The sequence below is a fragment of the Culex quinquefasciatus genome, chromosome 3 (genome assembly GCF_015732765.1).
Source record: "Culex quinquefasciatus strain JHB chromosome 3, VPISU_Cqui_1.0_pri_paternal, whole genome shotgun sequence".
In the NCBI taxonomy this organism is placed as follows: domain Eukaryota; kingdom Metazoa; phylum Arthropoda; class Insecta; order Diptera; family Culicidae; genus Culex; species Culex quinquefasciatus.
In genome coordinates, this window is record NC_051863.1 from 126,853,582 (window position 1) to 126,870,914 (window position 17,333).

At 37.8% G+C, this 17,333-nt stretch overlaps 2 protein-coding genes across 2 annotated transcripts; both read right to left on the reverse strand.

Annotated features, from left to right (window-relative positions):
- Nucleotides 1-6,431: 6,431 nt before the first annotated feature.
- Nucleotides 6,432-7,759, reverse strand: LOC6047311 (retinaldehyde-binding protein 1). Its single transcript, XM_001864352.2, has 2 exons — nt 6,803-7,759; nt 6,432-6,744 (listed from the first exon to the last, which is right to left on the reverse strand). The coding sequence occupies exons 1-2, from the start codon at nt 7,613-7,615 to the stop codon at nt 6,478-6,480; spliced, it is 1,080 nt and encodes a 359-aa protein (XP_001864387.2). The 5' UTR covers nt 7,616-7,759; the 3' UTR covers nt 6,432-6,477.
- A 363-nt stretch (nt 7,760-8,122) lies between these two features.
- Nucleotides 8,123-15,615, reverse strand: LOC119769235 (clavesin-1-like). Its single transcript, XM_038261167.1, has 2 exons — nt 14,877-15,615; nt 8,123-8,383 (listed from the first exon to the last, which is right to left on the reverse strand). Exons 1-2 carry the CDS (start codon nt 15,525-15,527, stop codon nt 8,123-8,125), a joined length of 912 nt encoding a protein of 303 aa, XP_038117095.1. The 5' UTR covers nt 15,528-15,615.
- Between the last annotated feature and the right edge of the window lie 1,718 nt (nt 15,616-17,333).

Consider the following 17,333-nt stretch of genomic DNA (forward strand, 5'->3'; position numbering starts at 1 on the left):
TGGGTGTGCCTATCGAGGGGGGAACTTAAGTCAACCATCATGGAGAAATGTGTTGATAAAGAGAACGTTGCTAGTTACAAGTTTGAGGTAGTTTGGTGTCATACGCGTTACAGCGTTTTATCAATATTTCTATATAGACGTTTCAAGTCACTTCCAAGCGACCACTTCAAGAAGGAAATAAAATCATCTCTCTTGATTGATGTTTTGGTTTTCTTTGCAATTACGCAATATCTTTCTTGTTTCTTTGCTGCATTTCGCGCATGACGAACTAAAGGGTTCCAAGTCGTGCCCGCGGACAGATGGCGCTTTGAAGGGAAGCTAATTAACTGCCACTTTGTACACATTTTATCGTTTGTCTATACACTCGACAGGGCGTCAAATCACAACTACTAGCCGCCACTAAAGAAGGTGCTAAGAGCATGCCCGTTAGCCGAACGACCTTTAGGGACAGATTTACGACCGGCATCCATTTGAGCACCTACGGGCAAGTTTTTTTTTCACTCTAAGAAAACTACATTTTGACCACATCATAGAATAACACACCCCCATCCAATTTTCGAACACGGAAGAAATTTGGTGTGGAAGCATCATTCGGTCATCGTCTTCACGCATGGCTTGCCAACAGTCGTTGTTCGAGAACTGCAATCATATTGATTAGCATGGTGTTTTGGGGGAAGGAGAAAAAAACCCAAATTGCGACATTGACCTCCAGCGAAAAACGAGCTGAAACCACCTATACTTTATAGCAGCAACCGGATTCGACAGTCAAAAATCGCATGAGGGAAGTGTGTTCGAGTGTGTTTTTTTCTACTTTGAAATTTAAAAAAATCTTTAAAAATAATATTTACAGTCCAGACTATTCAGACTGTAGTCCGGATTCACCTCAAGTGACGGTGCCGAATTCTGTTCTGCGATTTTCTCTATCTTTTAAGTGGAAAAAAAGTTCGCAAGCGAAAAAGATTTTTGTTGCGATTATTCCATCCCTGATCACCACCATTATGGTCGCCATCTGAAATTTAAAATCCCTTGAGAGAATTTTTATGATTATACAAGCCTTACCCGACAAACGTTTTTTTTGCTAATTCAACCTCCTGTGATCAAAATTTGATTTTACGTAACTTTCTCCATACAATTTGCCGATGCTCCGGAATCGGTCCCAGATTGGCCAAAGTGAGAATTCTTTAGCATATAAACCTTCCTTGAGCTAATACGAACCCAACGCAACAAAGAGCACCTCGATCCAACGCTCCGTATTGAACTGATTCGCGTTCGAACAAAACTGTCGAAATTCTTGAACGACGAAATAGCCTACTTTTCTGTACCAAAAATAACAGAATCGAATAGCAACACTGGGTGCTGAAAAGTTGAACTTTTCAGCACTTGTTTCGAAAAGTAACACTTTTCAACATTGTTTTGATTTAAACGATTTATTGACAAATACATGAAAATTTGACTTAAAATTTCACTCAATGGGTGTTTTTCGGAATTGCAAAAAATGTATGGAACTCGTTGCAAAACTTGTCGTATTTATCCAACTCGGTGAACCTCGTTGGATAAATGTACGACTCGTGCTGAAAAAATCCTCTTTTTGCAACTTGTTGCATAAACTACCAATATATATAGATTTGAGCTCAACGACCCAAAACGAGACAACAACAAAATAGTCGTGATTCGATTTTCCAAAATAAAAGTTTTCCGAGGACTTCGCATAATCGAGCAGGGCTGTATATAACTACGCCAAACCTTATCTCTTCATCGAAGATCTGTTTAAAAACATTTCCATGAAACCCTGGAAAATACAGTTTTACTGCTGAATTCATTTAAATTTGTCGTTTAAGATGAGTACAACTGTATAAAAATACTATCAAAGCAATATGAGTTTTTGGCTATAACTTGAAAACGGCGCACAATTTGGAAATTGTAATACAAACAAATGTTGTCTGAATCCTCCGAGAATTGTTCCAAAGCATTTTCCCCTAAATTGTCAAAAATAAGCTATTCCATAACGTTTTTTGATGCACAGATATGATCAAAAGAAGTCTACGATCATGCATTTACAATTGTAGAGCATGTTAAATACGAAAAATTGATATTGCTAGGGTTTTTTTTCAAATGCTCAATAAAACAAATATATATTGCTTTTTGGGTGTTTTAGAACACCCCTGAATCGAGGCGTGTTTAAAAACTCCCAACAAGCAAAAAACGAAAATTCTGTTTATTGGACCAAGGATAAAAAAAAACTTCAGCATTGTAGAATCAATCAATTGAGTTCTTGCAAACAATAAAATTGCTGTGCTCTGATTTTTTTTCTTCAAAATATCATGGTTGCAAAGGATGACATCGATCAACCACTGCAGCGTTATTCATTTGCTTTCAAAAAAAGTGTGGCGTTACTCTCGCTTCGCATTGCATACTTTAGAGCGATTTAGTTTCACTGAAAATGCGAAATACAGATAAACCTTGAACAGTATGGAAGCGTTACCCGATCATGGGTAAATAACAAGGGAAATGTGTAATAATACCTTTCTCTGGTATCAATACCAAATTTAATTTAATTTACCTTTAAAAATTGTCTTAAGGAGTATGCAAGAGCAAAATGTGCTATCATACCAATTTAAGGTATTGTTTTGATATTGCAAATTTGCAGAATTTGTCAATGGCCGAACACCACATTTTGGTGTTCTTCGAATGTGGTGTTCGACCACATTTTGATATTCTTTTGGTATTACAGTTTTTTATCAAATTCCGCTGAAAATAAGGGAAAATTATGACCAACTTTGACAAAATAATCAATTTTGCGCTAAAATGATGTCTCAAAGCGATTGCTTTCATTGAAAACAGGAAAAATCAAACTTAGATTTTAAACATTTTTGATATAGGGGGAGAGGGGGTAATATGCACCCCCGGGGCAAAATGCACCCCCTGCTTTTCTCGGTATTTGGAAGAATTTTCCGGGGGAAAAATCATAGAAATTGGAAGCTTAACCCTGCTAAACCATGCTGGAAAAATGTGAGCATCGTGGTATAAAAACAGCTTAAGTTATTTGCAAAACTGTAAAATGTTGTGTTTTCATTTAATTTTCATTGAACTTTTATTATGATTTTTGACAATTTAAAAAGCATTTATTGTTATTTTAAGTGTTGAGGTATATATTTTTTGCCATAATCTTCATTATTCTGAAGATGGAGGAGTCCAAAAACATCAAAAAATGCACTTTTAATTAAATTTTCTGCAAAAAGCGTGGTCGGGGCAAAATGCACTGCTGTGAAGCTCCTTTGTAAAAACAGCGGTGTCACCTACTGGTGACTAGTGAAAACTGCTTTTACCCGGTGCATTTTGCCCCATTGTTGCGGTGCATTTTGCCCCGTTGTTGTAGTGCATTTTGCCCCAATGTTGCGGTGCATATTGCCCCGCATGGTTGTTTGAAAGTAATCAAAAATATTTTTAGAAATCTGTTATTTTTAAACAATTTTGAGGTTTTTAATGACTTTTTTCACTTGGATAACGTTGAATAATAGTTACTTATGAACATCTAACGAAATTCTTTTACAGAAATGCTGTTATGGTTGAGAAATCACAGTTTTCCCTTAGGGGGTGCATATTACCCCCTGTCCCCCTACCCCCTAAAGAAATGACTTGAAGAGGTTCGTTTGTTTGTGGAAGGAAGAAGTTCGGCGTTTGGTCGGTCCTCGATTATTTTAATTTTTGGCGTGTTTTTAGTGAATTAAAAGTTTCCGTGGTGACGAAATGATTCAAACCGATATAATGAAGAGAAATCCAATGAAATCTAGTGCACATTTTTGAGGTTTTTCATGATTTTCATCAGTTTAAAGCATTTTTTTTCTTCATCTTTGTTTTGTTATTGTGCTTTCTCTCGGAAATAAAAGTGCTTGTTTTGATTGCGGCACAGTAGAACTAGAATTTTGCCAACGGAAATAATAATTGCGAATGTTTTACTAGATTAATTTTATTTCTTTTTTTGCAAAGATTTAAATTATCGTTCGTGTTGTATTTTTATTATGTTTTTGTAAGTTTAATTTCTGATCGACGCGGATGCGTTGTAATTGTGTTTGATTGTGCTCGGGAGTTCTGGAAAAGTTTTTGGAAAATCAGGTTTGTAATTCCTAGTAACAGAGAACATCTTTCGGTCGTATCGCGTGAATCGTCGTCGTTTGAGCTGTTTTGTTATATGATGGCATATTATGAACTTGCGCCGCGTACGGTAAAAAATCGCAATCGGGCATTACTTCTTGGTGGAGAAACGACGTTGGATGGAAAACCTTTTCTGATCTGGGCCTGGACATCATTATCATAAAAGGAAAACAACAGAGAACAGAGCTTCGTGAATTTGGTGAGATCAGTCCATACCGGACATTTTGAAAACTAAGATATTTTTGCTTGCAATTTACTAAATACGCGCCGATCCCTGTTTTGCCTAATGGGATTGGAAGATTAAACATATGTCGAGGATTCGTCTAGTTCTTGCTCTATCTTTAGGCGGGGCCAGACAATGCCCAGTGACCTCTGAATTGGACCGCAAGGAGCTCTGTCATTCTGAAATGGGTCACTGGAAGCAGCGCGAGGGCTAACACCACCTAATACCCGGGACTGAGATAAGCTGTATCAGCATAATCAAGACTGATACATACTATACTTTTCCATAATTTCGCTGCCGGCCAGCGGGTATTGGATTGGACAACACACACACACCCCCTAAAGAAATGACTTGAAATGATCCAATTATGTTCCATCAGTGCGAGCGGAAGGTTGTGTTTGTTTACATAGTGGAAAAAATCAATTCATCAAATTATGTTATCAGGATTGTGCATGCAGTAATAATGAGTGGATGGGACGTAGCATGCGATGAAGGGTCTTAAATGTTCAAATTATTCCTTATTCTACTCATTTTCCTTTATCTTTCCATTACTCATAACATATATGATCAAATGGCATAAACTAATGGTACTTATTGAAACAGCAAGGGAACCATCTGGAGCATTTGTATTTTAAATTACATTTTTTTTAAATTATTTTTACAGATTATATCATCTTGATTTTATTTATTATATTATTTAATATCATTACAAAACTATATGTTTATTAGATAATACACTACAGACTCACACTTACACATACAAACTTCCAAAACATTTTATACATGACGCAATCAACCAATTTCATCGGTGAAATTGATGAAATTCCCCTAACCCCCATTCCAAACCTCCCAAAAATATTCCGTTCACTTTTAAAAGTCGCATGAGTTCCCTGCACTTTTGCCACTAGTGAACAACAAAATCATCCCCTCCAAAATCCCCACGGGACTGTATGGGCGTAGCACAGTGTGGAAATTTACGTTCTTAGATACTTTTGGTTGTACCGGGCAACAATCAAATTGTCTAAGAATATTGAATTGACCATTGTGGCACCCCCTACAGCGTGGTACAGACCCGTTATGCTATGCTATGCTACCCCCTGAAGAAATGACTTGAAATTGTGAAAAATTTTCTGAGTCAGGATACCATATTTTGGTATTAAAGTGTTTTATCAAATTCCTCTAAAACTATGGGAAATTTTTTGCCAATTTTGATAAGATAATTAATTTTGCGTTAAAATTACTTGGAACCCAAAAATGTTAAAGCTGATTTTCAGTTTTTTTATATAAATTTCTCTTATATACCAACTAAGAAATTTTTAAAAATCGTGGAAATTTCTCTAAGTCTGGAAAACCATTTGCTTTGAAAAACTGTCAATCGACAGATTGTTGAATTTTGGTGAATTTCAATCCATTTTCAAAATACATGGTTTGGTATTGTTGTGCCCTTCCACATACAAGATTTTAATATGATTTCATGGTATTTTACCATCTATTACTGGGCAACCAAGGGCACATTATTTGCCCAAGTAATACACAAATTTGGTATTCCCGTGTTATTTACCCCTGCTCGGGTATGCTTTTATTTCGTCGATTTCTCGATATTTCTTTGGAATTTACGGAAAATAATTTGTTTGTTATCTTTAGGACTAATTGGCAATAATATTAACTCCTTTGACCACTTTCTGGGTCTTCTAAAGTGTCCTAAAATACCTACAGATCTTGTTGTTGATCCCAAGGTGAAAAATGTTGCCAAAAGGTCTTAGGAACATCACTTTATATTAATTACGCAAACTTAGTAGAATTGTGTTGTTACGATGGTATCCTTCAAGCTCTGTATTACAGGACTCTTTGAAGAACCTAGAACATCCTATAAGTGACCTTAAACATTCATAATGTTGCCAAAGAGTCTCAGCGACACCACATTGTTATGAACCATAAACGTGAACTTGGTAAAATCATGTTGTAACTGTGGTAGACTTTAAGATCTGTATTCAAATACACTTTGGATTAACTAGAACATGAACTTGTTTATTAAGGTATTGTAAAAAGTTTTCGGACAAGGAGGAAGTTTACATGAAGCTCAGGAAACTCCCACCACCCTTTCAATCCACCGCCAGCTTCCGAAAGCTCCCGATCGCTCCCACCTCCAGCTCGGCATCGGTGCTCGATTCGCTTCGCCAGTGCTTTGACTCCTCTCTGCTGCTGATGTCCAGCGCCAACTCGTTCATCTGCAGCATTCTGGGGCGCAACCGCTGACAGCGTCGCTTGAAGATCTCGATGCACTCGGCTTTGGACGTTTGTCCGCCGTGCTCTTTAGGAAGCAGTTTCCGGTCCACCTTGGCGTACAACTCGTCCCAGCTTCGGTGGCACTATGAAGAGGGGGGAAATATGAGATTTGTTGACATTGTAAGGCGCAAGTTAACTTACAAACACTCTTTTGCGAAGCTTTTCGCTTAGAAATTGCAGCACAATGTTGACCAGCGCCAGCGTTGCTCCCGGGGTGTTGATGAAGTGAAACTCCCGGATACGCAACGGCGTCGCTTTGGCCATGTACTCCGCCAGGGTCTTGATCTCGTTAAGCGAAATCAAGCTGAGCTGGGCCATGGTCATGCCGGAGACGTCGTACACGTGCACTATGCCAGCGCACTGGACTTCTTGCTGATCGTACAGTGATTCAAAGACTAGCTGATGGGCACGTGTCGCGTGGGATGCCTTGAACTTTGTTGCATCAAACTGAACCGTTTCGTTGAAGATTATCGTCCGACCATGGGCGTCTCGCTCCGGTAGTGGGTACAGATATCCAGCGGTCACGAGGGCGTTCAATTCGGGGTCTTCAATGTCCAGGTTGGTCAACCAGTGGGGATGAACCATATGGGCGGCCAGGAATCGCTCCAGACACTCGGAAGCCGCGTTGAAGGAGTACTTTTTGCTGCGCAGGAATCTCAACAAGAACAAAGCGTCCGTACGACATTTCCGGATGTTGGGGTGCTTCGCAATCCAGTCACGTAATTGGTTTAAACTTTGTTCCCGAATGGTTTCACTTTCGTGAAGTTCTTCAGCGGCTATTTTCTGATAAAATTCACTCATTTCACCAATCCGGTCGTCGTACTGATCGGGAACCTTCTCTAAGCTAGGTATCTCATTCAGGAAGCTGTCATCAGAAGCCATGTCTACAGAAGCAACTTTGAACTCAATACCACAACGAAACCACCTGAACCGCTCGCAAGCAACTGAGTTCATGGAGCCACTATCAACGGCTTAAAATAACTTCTGTACCTTCAAGAAGAGTGACGTCGATGTAACTGGTCTACAAAAAAACGCTTAGACGTAGTTCAGCGACGTGACAAATTTCGTTTTAGTGGGTAGGTTGTAATTTGATCTGTGATGACGCCATGCACTGTCCCGTAATTCTTTCAGACCACTTCAAAGCCCCTCTTAGGAATCATCTATGCGAGGTTATTGTGTTGATCCAATTTAAGTTCTTGTTATGACGAGAAACTTAACGTCAGTCAGAACACAGTAGAGGCCAAGTGGTTCAGATGTTGTATTCGAGTTTGATATAACACAAAGATTTTAATAAGAGTTTACAAGGAATATTATTTTTTATTAAAGTTAACTTTATTGCATCTAAGCGTTTATTTGTTTAGTATACATTATGTTTAAAGCTCGAAACGCGAGACTATGTATGATTCCATTTTCAGTAAATAATTAACACTAGTTCTGTAATCGTCCGAATTCCCCCACCATTCAATCTACCTCCAACTTCCGGAACGATCCAACAACCCCCGACGACGATCCACCCTCCGAAACCCGCCAAGCGTCGTCCTCCTTGTCCTTGTCGGACAGCTCAATCTGCATCTCGTCTAGCGCCGACAAGCGTTGGCGCATCCGTTGGCAGAGCTTTTTGAACCCGGTGGACATTTCCACCATCGGAATGGTACCTCCGAATTCCTTCGGCAGCATCGTTTTGTCCACCACTTCATATAGACTTTCCAGCGATCGGTGGCACTGGAAAATAAAGAAGTCATAATTAGGGCAAGTGATTTATATAGGCCAAATATGAAATTTCACAGAATGTCAATCACAAGACATTGGAATTTCACGGTACCGTAAACTGGATAGCAGTTTTTAGAGCACTGAAAGCTTTTAAATTTTGTACTGGATGTACCGTCATCTGGGGTGAATCGGAACTATAGTCTGAATAGGGACAGCAGTGTTTAGAGCATTTAATCGTTTTAAATTTGGAATTGGACACACATTTCGTTGGTCTGAGTTTGTTCTAACCGAAACCAACCAGAAAAATCAAAATATTGTGCTCCAATATCCCGAGCAGACGGAAATAACTTGGGAAGATCAGTTTTTGATATTGTGAGAAGATCGAAATATGTTATTGGGATGATCGGATTAGTTGTTAAAATAACAAAAATCAATAACAAAGATTTGTTCGAAGAATAACTTAAACTGTTATTATGTTGTTATTGCAATAACAAACCAATAACACAGAAGGAATCATGAAGGAATAACAAGATTTGTTATTTAGTGCGGAGAGGTGGAGCATCATAATAACAAAAAATGTTATTGAATTGGTATGTCTCCATAACAAAAAAAGTTATTGTTTTGGTTTAGTTGTAATATGCAACTAAACCTGCAGTTGCCATAACTCCTCTGTACTAGTCAGGGCTACAGAGTCGGGTACCTCCAAGTGACTTTGAATCCATACTTTGAAGACAATTCCGACTCTGGATGCAGGATATGACGTCAACGACGACTTCAGCTCTCCAAAAATACCCGACTTCACAGATTCCGACTCCAAGTAAAAGTTGCTGAAAATTTGCTGAATCCGATGCAGTCTCCGAGGTCTCACTCCTGCTCGAACTTCAACGTCAGCTCCGACTTCCTGGCTCTGTGAAAATAATAACAGTTTTTGTTATTCACACTTCAAAAATTCTCAATAAATAAATCAATTCCGTTAGGGAACATAACAAAATTTTAAAAAAATGAACTCTAAAAGGTTAATTTTATCGGATTAATTTTAGCTTGAAAACCCATTTCATGGTGAAATAAATGACCCCGATGAAATTGGTCAAAATTATTTCATAGTTCTAGCCAATTTTAGTAAAATCCCTTAGGGGATATATCAAATAATTTAAAAAATTAAATTTCAAAATTTCAACTTTTTAGAATAATTTTGGCTTAAGGACACCATTTCATGGCCAAAATAATGACCCCGACGAAATTGGTCAAAATTATCCCATAGTTCTAGCCAATTTTAGCAAAGTCCCTAGGGGGTATATCAAATAATTAAAAAAATCAACTTTCAAAATTTCAACTTTTTAGAATAGTTGTAGCTCAAGGTCCTCATTTCATTGCCAAAATAATGACCCTGACGAAATTGGTCAAAATTATCCCATAGTTCTAACCATTTTAAACAAAGTTTTTTTTGGGGGTATATCAAATAATTAATAAAAATCAACTTTCAAAATTTAAACTTTTCAGAATAGTTTAAGCTTAAGGACCCCATTTCATGGCCAAAATAATGATCCGGCCGAAATTGGTCAAAATTATCCCATAGTTCTAGCCAATTTTAGCAAAGTCCCTTAGGGGGTTTATCAAATAATTAAAAAAATCAACTTTCAAAATTTCAACTTTTCAGAATAATTTCAGCTTAAGGACCCAATTTCATGGCCAAAATAATGATCCCAACGAAATTGGTCAAAATTATCCCATAGTTCTAGCCAATTTTAGCAAAGTCCCTTAGGGGGTATATCAAATAATTAAAAAAATTAACTTCCAAAATTTCAACTTTTTAGAATAATTTTAGCTTAAGGACCCCATTTCATGGTCAAAATAATGACCCTGACAAAATTGGTCAAAATTATCCCATAGTTCTAGCCAATTTTAGCTAAGTCCCTTAGGGGGTATATCAAATAATTAAAAAAATCAACTTTCAAAATTTCAACTTTTTAGAATAATTTTAGCTTAAGGACCCCATTTCATGGCCAAAATAATGACCCCGACGAAATTGTTCAAGATTATCCCATAGTTCTAGCCAATTTTAGCTAAGTCCCTTAGGGGGTATATCAAATAATAAAAAAATCAACTTCCAAAATTTCAACTTTTTAAAATAATTTTAGCTTAAGGTCCCCATTTCATGGCCAAAATAATGACCCCGACAAAATTAGACAAAATTATCCCAAAGATCTAAACATATTTAACAAAAGATAAAAATAATAACAGATTGTGTTATGGGCACTTAGAAACTTTTCCATTTGTGCGATTTATGGTAATTTTATTTCTAAGTCAGTATACCGAACGAATAACCAATATTGTTATTAGGAGAGTTTTTGAAATGTATAACATTTCCTCTTATTAGCGTGTTATTAAACATTTTCAAAATAATATCACTTCAATACCAAATTTTGTTATTTTATCAGAAACTGTTATTATTTTTTCTTCTTGAAGTTGAACTTCAGGATAAAATAATAACACTTTTTGTTATTTTAACAGGATTTGTTATTGAAGTATTATTAATTATGTTATTAACGTCTGCCCGGGATGGTAAAAACTGCTGTACCAATTCGCCCCATGCGTCTCGATTGACCCCAGTTTACGGTACTCTAAAATCTGCCTGAAATAAATTCAAAAAAATATAATTTTGGAATAATTGTGTATGAAAAATATACGTTTTTTTGAAATTAGAAGAACAATATGCATGTGCAATGTTTCAATCGGCTGAATTTACGATTTAGCTATTATTTCAGTATCCGAATCATTCGGTAAAATATCTCCAAAACGAAGCCATCCGAAACGACATTTTCACCAAAAGAAGAATCAGTACAATGTCATGTCATGTCATGTCATGTCGTCGTTGTCGTGCTATCATGTCACACAACGATTTTGGTCCAAATCCTGAGATATTCAATAGTAACCGAAAAACACCGTGCATTGTTGTCACTCCTCATATGAAAGGCGTATCATTCTTGTCGTGCTATCTTGACACACCCTCAAAATTTCTGTAAGTGCGACATTGACAAAAGAGATTAACTTTGAAAATAATTATCAACAGCTCTTATGTTTGCAGCAATAATATTGCAATAAACGGCAAAAACTGCAATTATTGCAATATGTTTTTATTTAAAATTTGGCATGGTTTTCAAAAATTGCTGGTATTTCATCGAATGGCTTAACCCTTCATGGCCTGATCTAGATTTGTCTATGATACAAAACAACAAGGAATCATCCAGCACCCACAACAGCATCTAATTCCACTGTGCCTTTAATGTTACCAAATCAGCACTTAAACATTCAATTACAGCTCATTTAACAAGTTTTCAACTGAAATCGAGTGATAAATCGCTCAATAAGAAGTGAGCAAGCAAGTTTATATCAAATGTTTTGAAAATTAGTTGTTTAAATAGTGAAAATCGGCAAATTGGATGGAGTTAGGAGTGAGTGCTTAACCTGCCAAACATACGAGAATTTCCTCTAATACATCATCCTGCAAAAATAATTGACATTGACAGACCTTCGGGGCATCGGAACAGGTTCCATCCGGAAACGGTGCACTAAAGTGATGTCAACTGGTGTCCAATTGGAACCGGCTCCGGTTTCCCAATTATTGTTGCAGGATGATGTATTAGGAGGGTAATTCTCTACCAACTCACACGAAATCGGGAAAAGTTGCCCCGACCCCTTTTTGATTTGCGTGACACTTTGTCCTAAGGAGTAACTTTTGTCCCTGATCACGATTCCGAGGTCCGTTTTTTGATATCTCGTGACGGAGGGGCGGAACGACCCCTTCCATTTTTGAACATGCGAAAAAAGAGGTGTTTTTCAACAATTTGCAGCCTGAAACGGAGATGAGATAGAAATGTGGTGTCAAAGGGACTTTTATGTAAAATTAGACGCCCGATTTGATGGCGTACTCAGAATTCCGAAAAAACGTATTTTTCATCGAAAAAAACATTTAAAAAGTTTTAAAAATTCTCCCATTTTCCGTTATTCGACTGTAAATAATTTTGGAAAATGTCATTTTATGGGAAATTTAATGTACTTTTCGAATCTACATTGACTCAGAAGGGTCATTTTTTGATTTAGAACAAAATTTTTCATTTTAAAATTTCGTGTTTTTTCTATCTTGGCAGGGTTATTTTTTAGAGTGTAACAATGTTCTACAAAGTTGTAGGACATACAATTACAAAAAATTTGATTTATAGACACAAGGGGTTTGCTTGAAAAAAAACATCACGAGTTATCGCGATTTTACGAAAAAAAGTTTTGAAAAAGTTACTTTTTGCGTTTCTATTTGTTTCGTCGTCCGTGTCTGTCGCGGGTGACCATGAACGGCCATGATCGATGACGACCAACTTTTTCAAAACTTTTTTTTCGTGAAATCGCGAGTACGCGTGATGTTTATAAGCAAACCCCTTATGTCTATATATCAAAATTTTTGTAATTGTATGTTCTACAACATTGTAGAACATTGTTACACTCTAAAAAATAACCCTGCAAAGTTAGAAAAAACACGAAATTTTAAAATGAAAAATTTTGTTCTAAATGAAAAAATGACCCTTCTGGGTCAATGTAGATTCGAAAAGTACATTAAATTTCCCATAAAATGACATTTTCCAAAATTATTTACAGTCGAATAACGGAAAATGGGAGAATTTTTAAAACTTTTTTAATGTTTTTTTCGATGAAAAATACGTTTTTTCGGAATTCTGAGTACGCCATCAAATCGGGCGTCTAATTTTACATAAAAGTCCCTTTGACACCACATTTCTATCTCATCACCGTTTCAGGCTGCAAATCATTGAAAAACACCTCTTTTTTCGCATGTTCAAAAATGGAAGGGGTCGTACCGCCCCTCCGTCACCATATATCAAAAAATGGACCTCGGATTCGTGATCAGAGACAAAAGTTACCCCTTAGGACAAAGTTTCACGCAAATCGAAAAGGGGTCGGGGCAACTGCTGTATGATTTGGCGGAGAATTACCCAGGCTGATTCCTTGAAGTTTTGTATCATTGCCGACATTGTACTGTGGAAAAGCGCTTGTTATATTGACCAAAAATCTGGAATCTGGAATTTCTCCAGTAGAAGTGGACTATATGTGTCCCCCATCTGACAGTTCAAAATATAGACAAATCTGGATATTTTGCAACTAGAAGCATCTAAATTGGTCAATTCTACTGAAAGTTATAAGGTCAAATGAATACACCGAGAAGACGGAAATAACGTAAGATAACATTTTTCGATACTTGAAAATACTAGGCAAGTAACATTTTATGTTATTTATAACAAGTTTTGATATTCGTTATTCTGATATTGGATTGTTATTGTAAAAACAGACTAATTACATTTTTAGTTATCCTTCGTTATTTATTTTTTGTTATTTTAACAACTAATCCGATCATCCGATCAGTTTGAGTTATTCTTCCATTACAAATAATGTTATTCCCAAGTTGTTTATGATTTTGATCAATATCAGACCAATAACAAATTTTGTTATTATACCAAAAAATGTTATTAAACTCTTATGCGAAAATGGATTTTGAAAGAATATAGGGGAAATATACCCATTTTAATCACTCTAAGCCGTTCGACCAATTCTCATCACTTTTGCCGTTTTCCGCTAATAAATAAACATTTTCAGATGTATCAACAATGGAGAGTTGTTTGCTCACTTTTATTTGAGCTATTTATTACTTTGGAACAGTCAAAAACACTTTATAAAAGCTGTAATTCATGATCAAAGTGCTGATAGGCCGATAATAGAAATAGGCTGAAAAAGGGTACACCATAACACTTTTTGTTATTTTAACAGAATTTGTTGTTGAAATGGCATAAATTTCGCTATTACCGTTTACCCGGGACCCGAGATAATTTCTTTTCCTTTTTTTCGTTTTTAAAGCATTATTTTTGTGAAATTATTATCCTAAGCTGAGATGTGGACGACCTTTAAACAGCTGATTAATTCAAAGTTGGAAACAGTGTTTGCGGGTGCTTAAGGAATCGAGTTAATCTACTGAAGGAAAAAAGTTACAAATAAGCTCTTAAATTAAATTTACCCAAAAACAAAACTAAAAAATCTTGAGCAGTTAATTTTTTCAGGAACAATTATTTTTATGAAAAGTCTACACATTTTTTCATCAGATTCTCAATTCATCGCGTTCGTGCTTTCTTGCCGCACGTCGAATTTGGGCTGAATTGAGTTAAGAATGTCAGCTGCAGCTTTCAATGCCTACCCTTTTGACCTCCACAGATCCATAAAATTGCGATGTTGTCACTTTAGATAAATGAAATATAGTTCCGCTCTGATCGTACTGTCATGACACACCCTGCAACTGCGACAAATTGCCAAAGGGAACTTTATTCATGTGCCATTTTCAACGAAAACAAATATGTAAGCACGATCACTTCGAACTCAAACCGCTGAAACAAGTCCAACACATTTTTTTTTCAACCTTGGCAACCGAAATCGAGCTCGAAATCAAACTTACAAACACTCGACTCCGGATCTTTTCACTCATCAGCTGCAGCACCAAGTTCGCAATGCTTCGCAGCGTTTTGGGCGTGTTGATGAAGTGCAGCTCCTGGATGCGCACTGCCGAGGCGTTGTTCGTGAGCTGAACCAGCTGCTTGATCTCCATGATCGACAGCCAACTGGTCAGAACGTTGATGTCGGCTTGCTCCATGTCGTACACGAACACAAATCCGGCGCACTGAGCCTCGTTCGTATCCAGGTATATCTCGGTGACCATGTGGTTTATCTTGACCACGGCGTGCATCGACGGTTTGTGCGGGTTCGCGTAGAAACCACCCGACGAACTGAACAGGACAATGCGTCCCTTGGCGTAACGCTGGGGCAACGGGAAAATGTATCCGAAGTCGATGAGGTGCTCCAGATCGGGATCCGCCTCGATGTCCAACTTAGTCAGCCACCGCTTGTTCACGGTCAAGGCCGTCACGTAACACTCCAACATTTTGGCGGCCTTCATGAACGAGTACTTGTTGTTGCGCAGGAAACGCAACAAGAACGGTGCATCCGTACGGCAATGCCTGATCCGGGGATGTTTGGCGATCCACTCGCGCAACTGTTGGATGCTCTGCTCCCGAACCAGATCGTCCTCGCCGAGTTTTTGCGCTAGCATCTGGTACTGGTCGTCCAACTCGAACACCCGGTCATCGTACACTTCCGGTGCCCTATCCACGCTGGGCACGTCGAAGCGCAAACCAACTCCACTGATCATGGCGACTGCACACGCGAATTTTTCCGAAACACTCCCCAAAAACGACACCCCTCGCGACACACGATAAAACACGGACTAAGCTCGGTCGCGGGCTCAAGACTTGCATTTATGGCTTTCTCGGCGGGAGGTCAAGCTATTGATTTACTTTGGCGGATCAGTGACTCGAAGGTGGTTGTTATAAAAAGTTTGCGTTTCTCTTGAGCGTAGATTGTTGTAATGTTTTTGCTGGCCAGGAAATGACACATACACACAGTATAGTATCTTAAACTTGTGAGATTTTGAGGGGTCACTAGTGCCGATCGCCGGTCACCGAAAGATATGTGAGTTGTGGTTAAGTGTGAAGCTGATTTGGACTGTTATTTTTGATAGTAAAGAGTTTTTTTTTTTTCACATGATCAACTGTATGAAACGTCAATGACTTCCTCACCTGATACCTTATTTATTTAATAGTTGAACTTACTGTTTCTTAGGTAGGGGAACTATACCCTTTCTCAGCCTATTTCTATTATCAGCCTATCAGCACTTTGATCATGAATTACAGCTTTCATAAAGTGTTTTTGACTGTTCCAAAGTAATGAATAGCTCAAATAAAAGTGAGCAAGCAACTCTCCATTGTTGAAACATCTGAAAATGTTGATTTAATAGCGGAAAACGGAAAAGTGATGAGAATTGGTCGAACGGCTTAGAGTGATTAGAATGGGTATATTTCCCCTATACAGCAATAAACTAGATTTTTTTAAGTTGTACAGAGTTGCACCAGTAGTAAAGAACAGCATAAATAAAAAAAGGCTTATTCAGAACAAACATTTAAATCGATTTATGAAAAGTACATTGAGTCAAATATTTGTCCGTACCCCCGTACGGAAAATGTTTGTGATATAAAAGTACATAAAATTCGACTAAAGTGCCATGTTGTATACATCAATCGACGCGACAGAATGTCCTCTTAAAGACACTGTTATTGGATTTGCAAAAAACTTTTTCTTAAAAAAATACAAAAATAGTTTACTGAAAAAAGTAAAAAAAAAGAGGTCAAATAATTGTCCGTACCCCTAGTAAAAGTACAAAATCTGATCGATTTAAGTGAATTTATTTATGTTTCTGAGTCAAATACTAGCCCAAGTAACCGCGAGGCACTAAATAGCGGCATTAAATCAGCATTATATTGGCATTTAATACCAGCAAATAATGCTTCAAAACATTAAATCAGCACTTTTCCCTTGAGAAATATTTCAAGTGGCGCACAGTGATGGTCCCGCCCGTGTGGATCAATCGGACCGCGCACTGGACTCACAACCCAGAGGTCGCCGGTTCGAATCCCGCGGCGGGCGCTCTAAAATTCTTTGTGTAAATATGGGTATTCGGCGCCGTCGCTCCGTGCCATACTTTCATACACTTAGAAGCCCAGGGCGGCGAAGTCCTTGTAGATAAAAGGAAGACACTAGTGGTTGGTACTAGCAATGGTGGCCGACAGCTATAAAGTCAACTTCGCACAGTGATGCTGATTTAATGCCTCACTGGCTGGGGGAAAAAAAGGACAACTAGCTGCTCCACACACTTGGTGGTGGGCCTCCTTTGTTTTTTTTCTCCTGTTGCGTGTCATGTGTGAGTGTGACACTTTGATGTTATTCTTGCATTTTTCTCGTCGATCTCCAGGATGCGCGCCAGCCAACTGAGGTATTCTGAAATAAGTGTTTGTTTTGAAAG

Excerpts from the sequence above, each read along its gene's own strand:
- LOC119769235 (XM_038261167.1), bottom strand. The coding sequence starts at position 15,527 with ATGCTAGCGCAAAAACTCGGCGAGGACGATCTGGTTCGGGAGCAGAGC. Across the intron at positions 8,384-14,876 it reads AGATCCGGAGTCGAGTGTTT|TGCCACCGATCGCTGGAAAG; the intron begins GTAAGTTTGATT and ends TTTATTTTCCAG.
- LOC6047311 (XM_001864352.2), bottom strand. The coding sequence starts at position 7,615 with ATGAACTCAGTTGCTTGCGAGCGGTTCAGGTGGTTTCGTTGTGGTATT. Across the intron at positions 6,745-6,802 it reads AGCTTCGCAAAAGAGTGTTT|TGCCACCGAAGCTGGGACGA; the intron begins GTAAGTTAACTT and ends CCCTCTTCATAG.